The sequence below is a fragment of the Cryptomeria japonica genome, chromosome 8 (genome assembly GCF_030272615.1).
Source record: "Cryptomeria japonica chromosome 8, Sugi_1.0, whole genome shotgun sequence".
Taxonomy (NCBI): Eukaryota; Viridiplantae; Streptophyta; class Pinopsida; order Cupressales; family Cupressaceae; genus Cryptomeria; species Cryptomeria japonica.
The window spans coordinates 489,825,957-489,847,970 of NC_081412.1; the positions used below are offsets into that span (position 1 = coordinate 489,825,957).

A 22,014-nucleotide genomic window follows, 5' to 3' on the forward strand; every position below is an offset into this window, starting at 1 on the left:
ATTCATTCAATTTATTTTTCAAATTTCAGTTGTTTTAGTGGTTTGGGTGAACATTTCCAATTTTTTATTTTGTGCGAAGTGATAGTGTGGTTTCTAGATTTGTAGCTATCATCTATTATTTTTATTTGCTACTGCAATATTTATCTATATAGTAGAGGCTATCTTTGTTGGGTCGTACATGACTATAAATCCTACCATACTATTTCTATGCTAGGTGCTTCTTTTATTTTTGTCTGTTGTACAATGTTGAAATGTTTTCTTGTTTGTATGAATGTTTTTGTACCTTTTTGGTGTGGAAAAGTACATGACTAAGCTATGGTATCATCAAGAAAGAATGATCGCAGTATTCTACATAAGGTCTGACATACACTTTGGAAGGATTCATATGATTTAAAGCTGCCATACTTATATTTTGTATTGTTGGGTAATGCTTGTGAAATATCCCACCCCTTTGTGGATATTTAATTTTGTGATTTTTGTCTCTTTTTTTGTTTTATCTAATTTCTATTTTTTTGTGTTTTTGAGATATAATGAAATAATTGCAGGAATTTAAAGAGGAATGCTAGAAAACCTTTCTAAACTCGAATAATTAAATTCACTTTCCAAAAACTCAAGAACTTTATTGCTAATTAAATAAAGAACAGTACATACTCTAATCAAACGCCATCGAGATAACATATAAGCAGGTTACACAGTACGACCGCGCTGGAATAAAGTTATAGTAGCTAGTTGGTATGGTATGGCTAGGCTGTAATGAAGGTACAGTAGCTAGTTGGTATGGTATGGCCAGGCTGGGACTGCAAACAAGAGATTAATTCTGCCCTGAAAATATCACTCATTATAATCACCCTTCACAGCTGACAAACCCTTCAAAAATCAGATCTGAAAAATCTCACAAAACCCTACATTGGGACCATAAAATAGTACAACCTGTTAAAGATAATAGCTTCGGTCAGATAAATATGATCATGAATAAGACTCACATCATCAAAATATTTCATATATGTATACCAATATACATAGTAATAATCATTGAGTTTATTATTACTATGTACATTAATATACATATATAATCTTTCCATGAATAAATTAAATGATATAATGATTGATCATATATCGATTGTCATCTCCTTAGTATAAAATCGAAAATCATGTATGATCCACTTACTGTCGATAAAGTGTATTGACTATCCTCTTTGATCCACCATAAATCGATAATGTGTATCGATTTATCTAAATCGATTATGTGTATTGATTAACTGACTCTTCAATTTAACATACCGATTGTGAATCGGTTGTGTTAACTGAATAGTTAACCTCCAATGATGAATCGATATCTATTTAATTGTTTGTAATGGCAAACGAATTGTTAATGCCACCGATTATGAATCGGTATTTGTTTATAACAATAAACGGTCTACTAATGCCACCGATTACGAATCGGTATTGGTTATATTAGATGGGGAGGCATATCGGTGGAGAGACATGCCTCCACACGTGTGGAGACATGTCTATCCATCGATGTGCCTCCCCATCTAATATATATGACTTACAAACAGATCGATGAGGAGTGTACCAAAATCAATCAGTGCAATTCCAAGAAGATCGATCTTATTCTAAACACAGCAATAGTTGTGATATAATCAGCAGCACTTGAAGTATTATTAAAACTTAGGAATTCAATATACCTTGTGAACATACTATCTCCCTTCATACTAGTAGCAACCTGCAAGAATCATAGGTTAGGAAGATTATCAATTGTGAGATAATAAAATTAAAAGACACCTCTATTTTATCTACTAAGAAATCTAATCTACATTAACATGGTATTAGAGCAAGGTCAAGGCAGATCCGATTAGATTTGAGATAGTAGATTAATCTAGACTATCATTTTGCTCAATAGGAAAAATCACATTCCTTTCTTCATAATGGCAAGCGTAGTCAGATTCGAAGATCGTCTTGAAGGAGCAGCAAACTTTGTATCATGGAAGTTTAGGATCATGCTTACCTTAAAAGAGAATGAACTAGATTCATTTATAAAGGGAAACATACCTGAACCAGATGATGATGTTGAGAAAATTCAATGGAACAAGAACAATGGAAAAGCCATGAAAGTGATCGTGGATGCAGTTAGAGACCATATAGTTCCAATTATTTCAAAATATGACACAGCATACCGCATGTTTAAATCACTTGAAGACATGTATGAAATAAACAATACCAACAGAGCTCTCACATTGAAAAGACAACTCCATCATGTAAAGATGAATAAGAGAGAAACTGTCACATCATATTTTATGAGGATCACTGAATTGAGGGACCAACTTTCCACAATTGGTCATCTAATTGACAACAAGGAATTAATGTTGATGGCTCTAAATGGACTCCCAACATCATGGGAATCATTTATTCAAGGAATAAGTGCACGTTCAAAACTTCCCAAGTTCAATTGGTTGAAGACGGATTGCATTCAAGAAGAATCCAAATTGATTACCAGGGGGATCGACCAAAATGCAATCAATGAAGACATTCATGTATTGAATTCTCACTCTCACAAGAAAGGGAAGAAGAGGAACTTCAAGAGGAAGAAGGATAGGGGCACCAATAGAAAAGGCTCTTCCAAGAAGAGGAGGGACATGTCTCAAGTGCAGTGCTTCAGATGTGATAAGTATGGACATTATGCCATGAAGTGTCCGGATAGGCCAAAACAACAAGCCTCCATTGTTGAAGTTGAAAAGGCTAGCATGGAGAATGAACCCAAGAAGTTTGTCTTCTATTCAGCCTTATCAAGCCAAGTATCAACCAGTCTCAACACCTGGGTAATTGATAGTGGAGCCTCGCGCCATATCACCGAATTCAGAGAACACCTAGACACTATGGTGGAAAAGTCTGATGAGGAAGTAACCATTGGGGACGATTCTAACTACCCAGTCAAAGGGATTGGAACCTGTACCATAAATTTAAAATCAGGCATATCTCTTTAGCTTACTATTGACGTGTCTAAAGTCGCAGAACTACGACTTCATCTGGCCAACGCAGAATAGAATACTAAGAATCCTATCCTCTCTTGAGATAAGGAAATCCCTAATGCTGTGTGAATTTGATCAATGGGGATGACCTCAATGTTTTGGTTGTCAGGTCTTGACTACAGGATAGCTTAGTAGTTGATGTGTTTTGCTGGAAACACAAAGGGGACTTATGGTTAGATGAAATTGGTTTCGTACAGGTTCCCTAAAGTTTAACAGTCCTATATCATCTGATTTGCTTTTAATTGATGTCATTTCAGCTTGACTGGAGGGTTTCTTTGATAAAAAAAAGGAAAAAGGGAGGGATAAGGATAAAGAGTGAATAAGAACAACTAACTAATTTTATTATTTTAACTAAGACAACATATTTCAACACATAGACGGAAGTCTCAAAATAAGTAGAAATTACTTTGCTAGCGAATTAGCACAACTAGGTAAAAACCAGTGCGATCATCTAAGGATTTCGAATTTTCAAGCTATTTAGATATGAATGATAGACTTTTACTCCCATTCATCCAATTTTAATAACCGAACTTAGCACAAAAGGGGTTCAGACTAACCATGCAGAGGAAACAATAATCAACTATTTCCTAATGGTATGAACCGAGATTTTCCATCAAATATATGTATAAATAACTATCTGAAATTAAATACAGTTGCAGAAATATGAAATAAATGGAGAAGAGGACCATGCACTCACAGTAAAACAAACATAGCTTTAACATCCATTAAATCCTGTATATATTTCGCCAGAGTTTTTGCAACAATCTTTGTTTTCTGCCTTTTACAAAGAGGAACTAATTCCCTTATATAGAATTCCAAAAATGGATGAATGGCCAAGATTAAACCTAAACAAGTGGGCCAGATTCATCCTCTATCAAAACTGCCCGTACCCATAAATGGGAGGCAAAATATCAGCAACAACAAAAGGAGAAACAATAACTATCAAAAAGGTAATCAATAACTACCCAAAAGCTGCTTCAAAGGTGCACATGCACGGAGCTCAAGATTTACAACTGTTTTGGCAGTTAGAAATGAATTTTATGCCTAAAAAGTGCTTTTTTAAGATTTTAAAAGAAACTTGCACTTTAGGAAAGCACCTTCTCCTTTCATGCTGTGGACTCCTTTGTAATAAATTCGATCTTGTCGTGCAAGTACTCTCCCCAGATATCCCGATCGGTTGCATGCTCTACTCGAACGTAGTCTTGGAATCTTAGACATAACTTGAACAATTCGGTTGTCGGAGGCATAGGAGGATTAAATATTTTATAATGAATACCCTGTAGGAGGCTATCTATATTCTCCAGCTCTTCCCTCCAGTAATTTATGATTTTCAAAGCATGATATGTCTGCCTGTAGCCCACTAGCAAAATCTAGGTCCTCCATGGAGTAGGTGACCCTGGTTTTAAGCCTGTCCTTCCACTGCGGTTGCACCTCATTATCTTCCATACTACTTTTCCAATCGGGAACCATTGATCTAAGGATCTTTTCACCATGATCCTTCACATTTGACAAAGCGTCATCGCACTTATCTTGCATTTTATTGATATTATCCTTCATGTCGTTCTTCATGCTGAGAATCCAATACCATTCCTTGAAGGTATTGACATTATAAGGATTTATGATAATATCAATAGTGGGGATTTGAGAGCAGGTCCAAAATAGAGCCCTTATGAGGGGCAATGCCTTGGCAATCGCCTCATGAGTGTTATAACATTCCTTCCTTAGCTTACACATTTTGATAAGAGTAGATTCCTTATGGAGAGCCATTTCACGCAGGTCCTTGAAGATTTGCTCTCCCCTTTCCTTAATGCCTTGAATCCATTCTTTGACAGCTTTGGCGGTATCACGTACTCCTTCAAACTCTGTTGTAGTCCTTTGTGCTAACGCCAATGGGGGAACATGGGATTCAGGGGCATGTTGCAATGGTTTTAGCAGGTGATCAATATATCCCTCAGCTTGCTTAGCACGAACTCGGTACATGTCTCTCTCAACAGTCATTTCGTCGAGTTGTCTGAGCATATTCTGCACGGAATCCTTGAACTCTTCCCTTTCTTGCTCTTTGGTGGCTCGCCCTATTGGGATGGTTGTAATGCTATAGTCGGCCAATGCAATTTGATCCGCTAGCTTATCAACAGGTGGGGTAGCAATATGAATGGTACGGTTCCTCTGCTCATCCTTAGTGATCTGAGAGTAGGTCTTGGGCTTTTTCTTACCTTTGGATTTTATCTCTCAAATGCGAGAGAAGATATCCTCCAAGTTGATAGGTGGCTTGACAGCTGCTTTCCGTTGTGCACGAGCAATTAACCAATCTTGAGGGATGGCCTGTCCAGATGTTATTGCCAAATTCCCACTTTGTTCCTTGGAGGTTTCAGCTAGCTCGCTGCCTATCTGCAATTGATCTGTCATAGAAGGAACGGATGCAGTATCCAATCCCTTACTCATAGTTGAGTTCTCCCCTACCTCACTGAACAATTGTCGGGTATCCCCTTGAGACAGCTGCTCTTCAGTTTTGTCGGGCTCGTGGGTCTCATCCCCCTTTTGTTCTCCCTCAACGGTGGTGTCATCTTTGCCGACGCTAGTCAATTGTAATTCATGCCAACTCCCCTGGGTAAGCTCACGCTTACCAGCCTCTTGATTAGGTGGAATTTCTCCCTCCTCAACTTGATTTCTAGGTTCATCAAAACCAACGATCCTGACCTTTGCATCTGGCTCACCTTGTGCTGAAGGATTATTAGCCTCGAATGCATCAACATCACTTTGGGAGGGTGGAGCAGGTATATAGTCAAGCTCAACTACGTCATCCTCGGAACTAGGGTCTTTGGATGACGAATTGACTTCCGGCCTTCTGATAGGGATCTTTTCCCTTCTAGTCCTTTTTGATGCCTGAGTCCCTCTATTGGCTCTGGCTTTCTTCCTCTTCTTTCCGGGCTTGAGGTTCCCTCATCCTCCGAAGACTGGGAATTGAGACTGCCCATCATATTGTATGTAAATTGAATCCTTTCATGGGTCAGTCTCTCGATTTGCTGAGATAGCTAGTGATTGGTATACCTTCTTGGAGCCTCCATGACCGCCTCAAAATCAGTAATTGGATCCTGAGTCCAATCAATGCTTGGTAAGAGGTATTTAATTGCCTCAAACTCTTGGACTTGCAAGCAATTGCCATAATCTATCACCTGATCTGGGACCCGACGGTACTCATAAAGCCGCATTTGCTGCACACTTAGCCTAGAATACTCACCCCGTCGAACCTCATAGTCATCAGAACAGTTGCTCCAATAATCCTCAATTGATGCCTTCGCTCTGTAGCACTTGCCATAGGCTCTCTTTGCCAAATTGTCATGATCGAAACACTTCCTTGGGAAATGTTCCTGTAGGCCATAAGATGCTAATTTAGCAAATGACTCATCAGCTTGTACCGAATTCTTGAAATGCACATCAAGGGTACCCAAGATCATGGGGAAGGTGAATCCGGATTGTTTCTTATCTTTGAGTAAGCTGCCCGCTAGATGTGCCTACCTTGCGACTTCCATAAGGACTATTTTGTTTGTCAGATAGCATGGAAGTCGGAATGGAGCTCCCTCAAAGCCATATCCTGATATAGGTGAACCTAGGGAATTGAATAAACCATGCGCCATACTTTTGTACCAAAATGGTAGCCTGCTCTGAGAGCCTTATGTGCAATCCTCCTTGCATTAACTTGACTAGGTGCATTGTAAAGGCGTCATTGACACGCTCATACTGACCAATTGCGTAAGCAACGTTGTTCTTTTCTCTTTGAGCAATGTCATAGTAGTGCAGTTGAGGGTAGCATTCATACACCTTGACCTGATTTGGGTCGTTCCCGATTTCACCCTTCTTGATTAATCCTGTCAATGGCTGGTATCGGGCAAACATGTAAATCAGGTAGGAAGTCATGCTGAAGTACTTCTTTTCGTCAAGTTCGACCAACTGTGTATGGATATTATCACTGATGATTTGAGCCTAGTCGAACTTGGACTTCCCAGCAAACACCTGCTCCGTAAAGTAGAACATCCACTCTTTAAAAAAGTTAGACTGAGGGAGTCCCATAACCCGACTGAGTAAGGTGACCATATCACCATATTCGTTATGAAAGTCACTTCTGGGGGTCTTTTTACTGATCCTAATGCTCGGAGGTCTTCTCTCTTTATACCATTCTTCTTTTATCAATGTCCTACATTTAGCAGGATTCATGTCATAAGCAATCTGTGCCTCATCTATAGTTGTAGCAATGGGATTATCGGGAAATGGGATGTCAAATGCTTCCCCAATGGCCTCAGGCGTGAAATCAGATAGCACCATATTTTCTAGAACCACTAATCTGGTCTCTGGCTGATAATGTCGGGCAACCTCAACTACTAGCTCATAATTTTGCACGGATGGAGGGAAACTTGCTGCCTGAGTGATACCACTTTCCATCATCCGCCTAGGCTTGCCATAGGCGTTAGGAGAATATACCCTGTTTCTGAAATCCTGAATGTTTATGTGGCCCAAATCAGTATCACCTATGTTCTCCCATATGCTCTAGACTTTCGACTCCCTAACTCCTCCTCTTTGGTATTGGTACTTCATCTTCTCGCCTCTGCGGGGAATGTCAGATTTAGAGACCCAAGATGTTCCGATTGCACCTGGTGTTTTTGAGGATTCTACTGTCGATTTAGGCATTTATCCTGCACAACCGGACGCGGATTACGAGATGAGATAAAGGAAGCGAACAGGTTAATCAAAATAGAGGATGATGTTAGCATATAAAACCAAATATCAAAAGGAACCCCAGATTCAAAAAAAAGACTTGATGCTTCAAAAAGAGCCTGATTAAACTTGGAAGTGAAATGCTTATTTGAAACAAGAAATTAAGCTGGCTTTGTTTTTAAAATAATTTGCGACTTGGTTGCATATCAGGGTTTGGGTGTTTAATGATTGCCAAATTTTGCACTTTGGAGAAAAGTCTTGCTTAAGTTTTGTTTTTTTTAAATGTTCAAAATTTCCCTAGTCTGAATTTTACATTTCAAGGCTAATTTTCCTGAAAGGCTTTGCTTTTTTCAATATGTTTAAAGCTTTGCTTGATATTTTCCAAAAAGAAAATTGTGATCTACAAAATTTCATCTGATTAATTCTCCATTGTCTGTTAAGCATAGTAACCAGTTTTTCATTCATTAAAGATTTAAAGGAGAGAAAACGAACTTACCTGGCGAACAAGGTGGTTGCTCTGTGATTTCTCCAAACTTCGGGTTTAGAAAAGATTTGTGCGAGTTCAGCCTGCAAGCCCCTTTTTGGAATTTTAAAAAAAAACGCCTTCCTTGCTTTTTGCAATTGCGGGCTATGGAAGGTTTTTTACAAAAAAGAAAAGGGAAGGATTTAACAAAAACGCCTAACCTTCTGCGAACTTCACGTCAAAGGAGAATTCTGCAGACTTGGAAGCTTAACGCCTATCTTCCTCTTTCCTTAGTTGGTTGCTTCGGCCTTAAAAGGCTTTTTGCGAAATCATGAAAACACCCTACCTTCCTTGCCTTTTGCAATTTCGGGCCTAGAGGTTAAAATGTCAACTGTTAAAACGCCCTTTTCCTTTTGGCGACTTTATAGACGTTCGCCCATTTTCGGGCTGGGAAGACGATTCGCAAATTTTTCAATCAACGCCTTAACTATTGCAAACTTCGGACACCTGGGGGACATTGCGATTTTTGGAGTTTAACGCCTCATCTTTAGTTGGTCTGCGTTTTCGGCTGGGAGGGGCGATTTACCAATTTTGTTTTAAGTTTATGTTCGACGCCTTGCGCTTTTTGGCCAAAATGGGCTATTTGAAAAGTTTTAAGATTATAACGCTTTGCCTCTTGGTTTGCGTTTTCGGCACATGAGGCCTTTTTGCAAATTAAAGTTTAAAATTTCTAGTGTTTGCCCAATTTCGAGCTAAATGACCCTTTTGCAAAATTTAAAATTTAACACCTTTTCACTTGGTTGGCTGTCGCGATTTTCGGGGTAAAAGGGCATTTTGAAAAGTCTTAAGTTTATAACACTTTACTTCATTTTTGACTTTTGCGATTTACTTTGTCCATTTTCGGGGGAAAAAGACCTTTTGCAAACTTCGCCATTTTCAACGCCTTAGCGATTTTCGGGGTAGAAAGGAGTTTTGAAAATGTTTTAAGTTTTCACCCTCAGTGATTTTCAAAATTTGGGCAAAAAGGACGGTTTGAAAAGTTCCTTTTTTATTTAACTTTTGGCTGCTTGCCCAATTTCGGGCTAGAATGACCTTTTGCAAACTTTAGAAATAACGCCTTTCCTCATTTTCGGGCTAGAAAACGATTTTGCAAAGTTTAATTTAAACGCTTTACTTCATCTTTTCCATTTTCGGCCTGGAAAGCACTTTTGCAAGCTTTAAACTTTTAGCATTTTCTCCATATCGGGCGATTTTTGGGGTAAACAGGGAGTTTGAAAACTTAGAAAGTGAAACGCCCTTTATGCTTGCAATTTCGGGCTAGGAGACCCTTTTGAAAAGCCTGACCTTGAAACCAAATTTGGCCCTCAAAGCGATTTTGCAAACCTAGGGACAACTGACCCCTTGCCTACTTAGCCGATTTTCAGGCTTCTGCTAAAACTTAGTCTCCCTTGGGTCGACTTTAAGCATTTAGATTGCGAGACTCTCTGCGCAGGACTCCTAGGCCATGCGACTTAAAACTAACGGACGCCCCATTTCCTAATGGTTACATAGCTCACTGCTTCACTACGACTTGCTGGATCCCAAAATGTTGAATAAATATTAAATTCGAAAGACTAGGTAGGACGAAGGATGGAAAAGAAATGAGGGGGACCCTGTCGGCGACAGGGAGTGTGTGCAATGCACAACACTTACAGGAGTATTATTTGTGCCAGGAATAAAGAGAAATCTAGTCTCCATTTCTGCACTGGAAAACAAAGGGTATAGGATAACCTTCATGGAAGGCAAAGTTCTAGCATGGCCAAAGAACTCCACAATCAAGAAGGCTCATACTATAGGAGTTAGACATGGATGCCTTTACAAACTATGCACTACTCCCACTCAAGCCCTAATTCATGAGACTTCAAATTCAAACAAGATTTGGCACAAAAGATTAGGGCATCTCCATTTTCGTGCTCTACCCTCCATAGAGAAAATGGTGATTGGTTTGCCTAAGCTAAATCAAAATCATGAAGGAACTTGCAAGGGTTGTGCCCTAGGAAAGAATACAAAAGGAACTTTCCACAATAGTGATAGCAAATCTAAAAATGTATTAGAACTAATTCATTCTGATTTATGTGGACCTATGTCTGTAACCTCTATAGGAGGATTCTTGTACTATGTAATATTTGTAGATGACTTCTCTAGGAAAACCTGGATTATTTTCTTAAATTTAAATAGTCTAAAGAAATCCTTATAAGGTTCAAGGAATTCAAAGCTCTTGTAGAAAACATGTCAGGGAAGAAAATCAAAACATTAAGGACAGACAATGGGGGGGAATATACTTCAGACATTTTTAAGGAGTTTTGTGTAAATACTGGGATTAGGAGGGAGTTTACTATACCTTATAATCCTCAACAGAATAGGGTAGCAGAAAGAAAGAATAGGACCATAGTAGAAGCTGCTAGAGCTATGATGTATGATCAAAACATAGAAACTTCATTTTGGGCTGAAGCCTCTAGAACAACTGTCTACATCCAAAATAGATGCCCTCATTCACTTCTAGATAACAAAACACCTAAAGAAGCATTTACTGGCATCAAACCTGATATAAGTCATCTAAGAATCTTTGGTTGTCCAGTCTACTTACATATACCTAAAGAAAAGAGGTCTAAGTTAGAACCCTAAGGCAGAAATGGGATGTTTGTAGGCTATAGTGAAACATCTAAAGCCTATAGGATATACATACCTGGCCAAAGATTAATTAACTTAGCAGAGATGTCATCTTTGAGGAAGACATTGCTTTCATGAAATCCAAAGGCTTTCTTGAGATAGAAGATCAAGATCCTCCTGACAATATGGAAGAGGATCATGCTCTTGAGATTCAGAGGGAGACTCTTGAAGAAATTGACAGTGAAGATCAAATTGCTACTTTAGATGAACCCAGTAATGCAAACCGAAAGAGACCACTTTGGGCTAGGAAGATGATTCTGGAAGCCAAGAATTATACAGCACCAAAGGGAACCTTCAGGGAAAGCAAGAGACCTCACAGATTCTTTAGCTATGTAGCCTTGATGAGTGAGATCATAAATTCAGAACCATCCTGTGTTAAAGAAGCTCTCAATCATCAACTGTGGAAAGATGCTATGTCTGAAGAGTATCAGTCCATTGTAAAAAATGATGTCTGGGACATTGTACCAAGGCCTAAAGAAAAATTTGTTGTATCATCAAAATGGCTCTTCAAGATCAAACATGTTGCAGATGGCAGCATTGAAAAACACAAAGCCCGGTTTGTTGCTAGAGGGTTCTCTCAGAAAGAAGGAATCGATTATGAAGAGACTTTTGCCCCTGTTGCCCGATACACTTCAGTCAGAGCAGTAATTGCCATTGCAACATCAAAGGGATGGAAGATCCATCAAATGGATGTGAAGACTGCATTCCTAAATGGCACTATTGAGGAAGAAGTCTATCTAGAGCAACTTGAAGGATCTGTTATACATAAGGTTGAATCACATGTTTGTAGAATGAAGAAGGCCTTGTATGGACTCAAACAGGCCCCTAGAGCCTGGTATGAAAGGATTGATCACTACCTCTTGAGAATAGGGTTCTCCAAGAATGATGCAGATCCAAACCTCTACTTTAAGGTAATTGATGATGATATGTTAATTCTTATTTTATATGTTGATGACATGTTAATCACAGGAGAAGATCACCTAATTGCCCAGTGTAAAGAAGACTTAGCTTCAAAATTTGATATGAAGGATTTGGGTATTCTACATTACTTCCTTGGATTAGAAGTTTGGCAGCAAGCAGATTACATCCCTTTGAATCAGGGAAAGTATACTATTGACATTCTGAAGAGGTTTGGAGTGATGGAATGTAGACCCTTGTCTACGCCTATGGAAACAAACTTGCACAAATTGAAGGAAGCAGCAGTAGACTCAGAATTTGCAGATCCCACTCTCTACAGACAGATAATTGGATCCCTGATGTATTTGGTCAACACTAGACCTGATATTTGTTATGCAATAAATGCACTTAGCCAGTTTATGTGTGAACCAAAGGAGATACATCTTGTTGCAGCCAAACACATTCTGAGATACCTTCGAGGCTCGATTGGATATGGTCTTAGATACAAACATAGAGACCTAGATCTACATGGGTACACTGACTCAGATTGGGCTGGAAGTGTGGTTGACAAAAAGAGCACATCAGGATGTTGCTTCAGTTTAGGATCAGCAATGATCTCATGGATCAGTAGAAAACAATCCTCAATTGCGCAGAGTTCTACAGAAGCTAAGTACATTGCAGCCTCCATGGGAGCAAGAGAAGCAGTGTGGATTAGGAAATTGCTTGTAGGATTGTTTGGACAGCCCTTAAATCCTACCGTCATCCATTGTGACAACCAAAGTTGCATCAAGCTTTCAGTGAATCCAGTGTTTCATGATAGATCAAAACACATTGAGATTCCTTATCAGTATGTTAGAAACATGGTAGAAAGGAATGTGATTCAGTTGGAGTATATTAGTACAAGTGATCAGACAACAGACATCCTCACTAAGTCACTCTCCAAGATAAAGGTTGAACACTTTCGGGATAAACTTGGTATGGTTGAACATGTAAATTAAATTTGAGATTGAGTCTCTAATTATTTTTATTTGTCCTAATATTTAAAGATGTTTAATGTGTAAACTCTTTTATTGTCATGTGTGTGACTCCATGACTTCATGGGCCCCCTGTGAACATTGTTGAAAGGTGACGACTTTTCAATAATGAACACTTGTATCAAATTGATATTGTGAGGTGACGACTTTACAGTGATCAATTTCACTATCATGATGGATATCATGTGACTTGATATCTGTGGACATATCATGATAGTTAATATCTCTTAGACATTATGGTAGATATCATGAGACTTGATATCATTAAATAAACCATAATAACTCTACAAGAGATCTTCATGGTGGATATTATGAGTCTTAATATCCGTGGATATGCCATGATCTGATATTCATCATGGTAGGCATCATGAGACGTGATGTCAAGTGCACATACCATAAATATGGATATTTGGGAGATATGATAAATATCATGTAATTTGATATTCTTGCTTATACCACATTTTCCTTCACAATTAATGGATCTATTGTGTTATTCTCTTGGATGGATTTTATCTTCCCTAGCTAAGAGGGAGTGTTAAAGATAATAGCTTCGGTCAAATAAATATGATCATGAATAAGACTTACATCATCAGAATATTTCATATATGTATACCAATATATATAGTAATAATCATTGAGTTTATTATTACTATGTACATTAATATACATACATAATCTTTCCATGAATAAATTAAATGATATAATGATTGATCATATATCGATTGTCATCTCCTTAGTATAAAATCGAAAATCATGTATAATCCATTTACTGTCGATAAAGTGTATCGACTATCCTCTTCGATCCACCATAAATCGATAATGTGTATCGATTTATCTAAATAGATTATGTGTATCGGTTAACTGACTCTTCAATTTAACATACCGATTGTGAATCGGTTGTGTTAACTGAATAGTTAACCTCCAATGATGAATCGATATCTATTTAATTGTTTGTAATGGCAAACGAATTGTTAATGCCACCGATTATGAATCGGTATTGGGTATATTAGATGGACAGACATATCGGTGGAGAGACATGCCTCCACACCTGTGGAGACATGTCTATCCATCGATGTGCCTCCCCATCTAATATATATGACTTACAAACAGATCGATGAGTGTACCGAAATCAATCAGTGCAATTCCAAGAAGATCGATCTTATTCTAAACACAACAATAGCTGTGATATAATCAGCAGCACTTGAAGTATTATTAAAACTTAGGAATTCAATATACCTTGTGAACATACTATCTCCCTTCATGCTAGTAGCAACCTGCAAGAATCATAGGTTAGGAAGGTTATCAATTGTGAGATAATAAAATTAAAAGACACCTCTATTTTATCTACTAAGAAATCTAATCTACATTAACACAACCAGCGTTGAGAAAGGTATGGCTGGGCTAGTGAATGGTACGGTCCTCCAAAATGATCTTCGCTCTCTTCCAATCTGCAAACAATCGACTTCTAGATGCCCTATCAGATACCTTGGGATCAGTGTCTACGGGTGTGGAACGTCACCCAAGGTCATTGATTTCGATGATGCACAAATATAATCTTTGAGTGAGATTATCAAAGAGTGGCCTTGGGTGATCTTCCACACCTGTAGACACAGATCCCTCTGAGAGTTTTCGTTCTCAGAAAGCTTGAAACTTCATCAGCAAACCCTTGTTCTCTAGGGACGTCATTGATTTCTCCGAACATGAATGAATTATGAGCTCTCAAGAGCCCTTTTATAACCTTCTCAAAAACCCTTGACTTGGAGGAAATGAAATGTACTTTAATAATTTCATTTCATCTCAATTAATCATTTGATGTATTTGGCATCCCCATAAAGGCTTCATAAATGACTTTATAATCGTTAAAATAACTTATGCAATTAATACTCCTTATATCCCCTTAATATAAAGTCATTAATTTAATTACCATTATTAAAGTTGAAACTTTAATAAATTAATATTAATCATTAACTCCAATAAATGCCAATGTCAGAACATTTAATTAATTTTTCCAACTACTCAATAATACCCGGTCCGGATGACTTACTATAAATAGTATGGGATCAAATGCTCAAGAGACTTACTAAAATTAGGAAGTATGTACAAATGGAGCCTAAAAGACCTCTGGAAGGCAAACCATCAAAAAACTGAATCTCTGAGGTTGAGAGTACTGAAATAAACAACCCAAGGGTCAGTCAAAAAGCCTTGAATCACCCACAAAGGGCCCCCTAATCACCACATTAGCCTATGGGGACCACTGATAATAGGCTAACCTTTGAAAATAATTGATGCTTAGAAAGGTGCAAAAATGGGGACATTACAGTTTGTGCTATCCATACCTTTCCACATCAACTCATCTTGTCCCCCTTTTGTCGTATTTTGTCCTTTGTTGTTGTACGTTCCCTTTTGAATGCTTATCACAACATTTTGAGGATGTTTGGGAAATGGTTGTATAGGTCAATAAAGCTGCTGTATAAGGAATTTTTGATGCAAATCTTTAGTAGCAGCTATTCTATAAGCCTTCGTTACAATATTATTTGTAATATTCTCTTTTTCTGAGTGATCATCCAATAGGGTCATCTAGTCTATTTTTATACCCATAGGCTATAATGAGAGATTATAAGGGAATAAAATAAAATAAATTATTTTAAAAGTTGTCCCATTAAAATAAATCTTAAGAATAACTTTATTTTCAATTAATTTAATTAAAGTGGCTAAAATAAAAAATAAATAAATATTATAGTCACTTTATTTAATAAAGTGTCCTTCCAGAAGTTTTAAGAAGGTTAAATTAGACCATTCTAGAAGATTCAGTTGGGCCTTTAGAAGGAGATGTCGGCAAGTCATTTGGCATCCACTCTTGACTTGTTATATTTTCTTGGAGAGTTTGTGTTTGCCAGTTCAGCATGCCGTGGTACAAAATCCCTTGGGTCTTTGGTGGATTGGATGAAAACCCAATTCCATTCTATGGGTGGTTTTACTTTAGAATTCATGATTGGGCTTCATTTATCAAAATTCGAAGTCTTTTTCAAAGACAAATTTCTGAATACTTATGTGGTTGGATGAACTTCAATTTTATTTTTGCAGATTATTGTTGAAGATTACCAATTCCTTTGGATGCCATAAAATATTTGGTTGTTTAATTTAGAAAGGGGTGAGTAAGGTTAATTATTACTGCTGGGTGGACAAGGTTATTATTGCTGGCAAAAGAAGTATATTTGCATTGATGTTATTCTATTCAAATCACCCTTCATTGAATGCTATTGAGAGAAATTGCTTGCTGGGCAGTATTGATAGTTTATTCTTGGACACCTTGGCTAGGCATGACTATAGCTTTTCTGTTCAAGGGTTTGAGAATAGAACCTTCACCAATAGTGGATGGGCAACCCTAAGGAGGTCGTTTTGCATTAGTGGGAGATCACTGAGATTTGTGGATAGGTGTACAAGGTTGAATTTGGAGTTGCAGGCTGGAGTTATCCCTTTAGGTGTGAAAAGTCTAAATTTTTTAAAAGCCTTTGAAAATAGTTGCTTTTCATGAAAAGGTTAATAACTAATTTCAAGTGTCTTTTTATTTTGTCATTGTGTGCAAGCATTAGGAAGGGAGGATCATAACAATCTTTGCATGCAACTTGTGTTTTAGAAAGTGGAATACTGCCATAGATGTTCTTCCTTCAAACTTGTGTACAGTGCAAAGTCAAGCTATGAAAGTCGAATTAGGGCTATAATCCAAAAGACATAAATGTAACTTTAGGGAGTCCCACATTGTCCTATTGATGATAGCAAGAAGACATATGATTGAATTATCACTTGGTTGAGTAATAAGAGTTGAAGTCCCATATGAAGGGTTCTATTGAGTAATCTCACCTTGGCATGATTCCCTGTTTACACTAGTTTGCAAGATTTCAAGGTAAAATCCACCTTTTGATCTTTGATGCTTTTGGTCTTTTCTGAGGTGAGGCAAAGTGCATGTTTTATTATGTCCTGGGCGAATAAAGATGCATTACATTGGAACAGATCTTCTTACCAAATGATTAGTAGGAATCTGTGGTTGAGACTTTAAATGTTTCTACTAAAGCAAGCACAAAGAATCATTGAAAATTAAGCCATAGATTGTGAAACCTATGTCAAAGATCATTGCCTTGATGTGTATACTCAATGCTTCATAAATATAATCACCTTTAGGTAAAAATCTTAACCTATTTACTTAATGTTCCTAGTGCTTTGGTGCAAGTCCGTCTTTTACATAGGATAAATATGCTTCTACAATCAGGCATTCACTTAAACTAACTCTGCACTTTGACTGTGATTAGGTAATGGGTGACTCCAACCATGTTAGTTGTGTTTATTCATTTCATTTCCTTATGGTGTACTTGCACATTATGATAACGGCACCAACATTTATTTTTTCTTAATGCTGTTCTAAAACCTTGAAATCAATGGCATGGTCTCACTTCACATTGACATCAAAATTTTCTTTAGCTGTAATAATTCATGATCTTCAGTAAATTTTTTGACCATGTTCTTTAGATTTTACATTTGATGAATGTGTCTTATGATTAATGGAATGAGTCAGTTAGAAAAAGCTCATAAATGCTATCTACATATCAGTAATCATTTTGTTGTCATGCAAAGGTTGTTTTTGAATGCAGTTAGTTGCAAGGATCTTTTATTATGGAATTAAATTTTTTAGAAGGTAGTGATATAGGCCACCTAAAACGTGAAAAGATTATTAGAATTTACAGGAACTAATATACACAAAAGTAAAACCATTGCATTGATATATATTTATCTTTTTGCACCATGTTTCCTATTATATTAGGACAAACTTCTATTGTTAAAATAGTTAGATCCATAACTTTGAGTGTTTTTATTTTCAGATAGGCTCATTTGGCGCTATTACAAGGATAAAAAATGCATTGTCCAACCGAAAAGATTTGCTCCAATTTGCAGCTGCAGGGCCTTTGGCTGGATTCTCCTTGGCTTTTGCAATTCTACTAGCAGGGTTCATCTTACCTCCAAGTAATGGTCAAGAGGTCATAGTTGATGCGTCTGTTTTCCACGATTCTTTCCTTGTTGGCGGTATAGGTGAGCTACTATTCTTATTGTCATGTTAATATATGCTGTTGCCTTAAGAATAATTAAAATAGTTCTAAAAGAATTTTTTAATATTTTATGGCTGTAAGCCCTATAGATTTATAGATACTATGAGGCTTAGAGTGTGAAAATTCAATTGAATTGTAATCATCTTTTACTAAATGTTTAATATGACCGATGTGTAGAATAATATTTCTTAATAAATTAAGGCAATAATGAGTTTCTACCCATACATGGACATAGTGCATTATCTCTATCAAGAGGCCTAAAGGGAAATCAAAATTTACATCGTCATCATATAAATTCTAACATTAAAAATGGTCTACAAGACAAATATCCAGATTCCTAGTAGCAGCCATGAGAAAAACTTGTTAATGGTTGACATTACCAAGAGCTTCCAATTGGAAAGTAGGTCAAAAAACGAGCAGAGAGGAAATAGGTTGCTCCCAAGTCTAAGAGGAGACTGCTATCAAGCAACTTGTATAATATCATCTTTCAAATTTTTATTCACATGCAATTTTTTATGATTCGTTTCCATCAATAATAGGGCATAAACTAGAATATCAAATAACAACAATATTAAATGAATGATGATTTTCTTAAATTTGATTTTTTATTTATTATAGTTGCTGGAAAAATCACCGAAAAAGCTGATATGCTAACTAGAAAGCAATTACAAGCATTTTTTCTAACTATTTTAAGCTAGCTACTATTCTCAGCCAATAGCGAGCTCAGCGAGACTGATTTACAAATTAATTCTCGAACTTCAATTAATTTTTTGCGATTGTTAAATATTCGATGAATTTCGAACTAAATGTTTGAAGTTCACCAAATCTTGTAGGTTGTGACATAGGTGGCAACAGTAGTGTTATTTCTTCACACATCACCCCATTGCAACAGTTGTGTAGGGTATTGATCCAACAGCAATTCAGTCTCAAAATAGTCTTGATTGAAGAAATTCGCATGATTCAAACAAACTCCCAAAATTCCAAAATGATGAACTTCACTCTAAACAATTGTCATTCGTTGTGCTAAGGCTATAGAGTGAGGATCAACTTAGGAGTTCTAGAGAAGACCCTGTGGATCAAAGTTCCCAGACTTGGACTCGGCTCGGACTCGGCAAGGCCGACTTGAGTCGCGACTCGGCTATGACTCAGCAACGACTTGGCAATGACTCAACAAAATTAAAAAAACCTTGAAATCTAGAGATTTTTAACGATTTAAAACTTGTTTCATGCACCCATTATTGAATAAAGATTAAAGGCACTATAACATCATCAAATAGAAGCTAATTTGATCACATACATAAACATACATCCATCACATTCGTAGAAATGTAAATTGTAGTTGAAGGAAATAGAAAACATAGATATATAGAGTTATAAATGCTGTCAAATGTATATAAAATCCATGACATTAAATGTTCCCAAACATATATGTAACTGTAAACAAAAACAAGTCTACGGCTCAGGCTCTAGCTCATCCTCAGCCTCAGCCTCAGAGTAGTCTTTCCACCTCCTACAAAGGCGTCTAAGGTAGGTCCTGGATGACTGAGTAGCCATAGTCTCCGCCTGTGAGGTGCCACAATGATCAACATTAGTTGTGTCTGTGCTGGATAGTGCTCTATCCTCCTCCTTTGCCATAGCCATAGCCTCAACCTCTCTGTTTGCTTGGTCAACCCACTCATGGTCCTCCTCAGTGAAGACAGGATCGGTAGACTCAGTGATCCACTCCACTCTAGATCGATCTCTGCTAGAGTGATTAGAGAGGAGTCAGTGTCCAAAATTTGTCTAGTCCTAAGACGGAGGTTGTAATGAACAAAAACAAGATCATTCAACCTCTGCACAGACAATCTATTACGCCTCTTCTAGTGGATGTGCTCGAACATGGACCAATTGCGCTCACATCCAGAAGTGTTGCATGCCTGACTCAAAATACGAATGACAATTTTTTGAACGTTTGGGGTTGAGGGCCCAAACATTTGCCACCATCTATCTGAAATAACGAAAAGAAAAAAAATCAATCTCATTTCCAACTTTAAGGCTAGATTATAAAATAAAAAACTAGAATGCATAAGCCATAAACTTAAGAATCTTAAGTTTACATATATTTCTACCTGGCTGCAATTGTGTCCGAGCCTCTATGCACATGCTGCTTGCGAAGATTTCCCCTTCTTGATTATTATATTTATGCAGCTGGAGCGTTGTACTTGAGGCTGTGCCATCAGTACACTACTTTTGTACCACTGTATACAGGCCACTAAGAACCTCCTCATCTGCCTTGAAGTCATCACGAAATCAAAATGCCGGATTGAGGTAATAGGCTGCTGCATGGATGGGCCTGTGAAGCTGGTTCTGCCATCTCCTATCAATAATCTCCCAAATGGGGCCATACTTATCCTCATCTCCTGCATATATGGATCTAATGGCCTCCTTGGCCCTATCGATACCCTCATATATATAACCCATAGAGGGCTTCTCCCCATCAACAACTCGTAGGAGAACTACGAGGGGCTCAGTGACCTACACATAATGTTAAACAAAAACAATTAAGTCACAAATTAAATAAAAAAAAGCAAAATTGCAAAGTTAAATTGTTAATAAATTAAAAGTAAATTACTAAGTAGTAGATGCTAAATGTAAATTGTAATAAATTTACCTACACGATTTCTCCACAAGGGGTCCAAAAACCTGGCTCATCAAAAATGCAATTTACCACATCTATCCCTGCAGTGGTCGTAGCATAGGATGAGGAAGTCCACTCCTCAGCAACAAACATACGCCTCAAAGCCACCTTTGATTTCATTAAAGATTTCAGTGTGAGGAAGTTTGAGGCAAACCTCGTGATACCAGGACGAGCCAACTCCTTTTGCCTCGTGTATTGCCTCATAATGCTAAGGAGCAATGCATGATTGTAGATAAACCTGCTTATATTATTGGCCCTTTCAAGTATTGATTTCACCTACTCAAGCTTACCAATATCCTCCAACATGAGGTCAAGGCAATGGGCCGCACATGGAGACCAAAAATTTTTGTGGTGCCTCTCCATCAAAAGTTTACTTGCAGCAATTTTAATTTAATTAGAAATTTTGATGTGTTAAGAAAGTTTTAAATAATCATAGATGCCTCTCCATCAAGACTTGAAAAGTTCAAAGTTTACCTGCAGCAACATAACTTGCTGCATTATCTGTCACCACCTGCATCACATTTTCTTCCCCCGCCTCTTGTATGGCTTCCTCAATAGCCTCACACAAGTATGTGGCATTTTTCACATGTGAGGAAGCATCAATAGACTTCAAGAACATGGTGGATCCTGAAAATAGAGCAAAATAATTATCAATTATCATGTATCAATCAAGTTTCAACAAATCAAAATTAAATTTATTCAATGCATTTAGAGAAGTAGAAAATTTTGGAGTGTTCTATTCCTCCTATCCATCCAACCATCTGTCATGACGGTGCAACCCTTTTGACTCCAAGACTGTCGGTGGTCCTCTAGCTCAACTTTCATATCCTCAACCATTTCTTACAAGAGGGGGCCACTTAACTCAGCATCAGTAGGGGCTTTAAACCCTGCTCCACAAATAGTTATGGCATCTACCATGCCTTGCCAATAAGGAGACCTGTCACAAGTAGATTATGATTAGACAAAGTAGAGTTCAACTTCAAACTATAAATTTACCTTTAAACTTAAAGCAATCAAATAAAAAAGAATTACCTGGCTGCAATAAACGGAATGTTGCAAAAGTACCAAAACTTGCAAATTCGTTTTCTTGCAGCATCATGAACCTCCTTGTTCCAACCCATTCTCTCAAGTGAGGGTTGTGCCCCAGGAGTATTGCGTGGCACAAAATAACTATTCAACCTGGATTTTCGGACTCTAGGGCCAAAGGTAATAGTGCCACTAGGAGGAGTAGAAGTAGAAGCACTAGCACTAGCAGAAGCTCTAGGACGAAAGGGAGGCATGGAAGAACCCTCTCCAACACAGCTTGTGGATGTGGATGCGGATGCGGATGCAGGTGCATGGGAGCCAATAGCACTTAACTCTTCCAATTGCCTCTTCTTAGTTAACTTTTCTTGTT

At 37.6% G+C, this 22,014-nt stretch overlaps 1 protein-coding gene across 5 annotated transcripts in view; it reads left to right on the forward strand.

The window, feature by feature from the left end:
* The window catches only part of LOC131060061 (probable zinc metalloprotease EGY2, chloroplastic), a 155,115-nt gene that overhangs the window by 94,646 nt on the left and 38,455 nt on the right, over window positions 1–22,014 (forward strand). For all 5 annotated transcript variants that reach the window (XM_057993160.2, XM_057993163.2, XM_057993162.2 and 2 more), the window contains exon 10: window positions 17,717–17,924. In XM_057993160.2, the coding sequence (XP_057849143.1) occupies window positions 17,717–17,924 (208 nt within the window). The remainder of the gene's footprint in view (window positions 1–17,716; window positions 17,925–22,014) is intronic.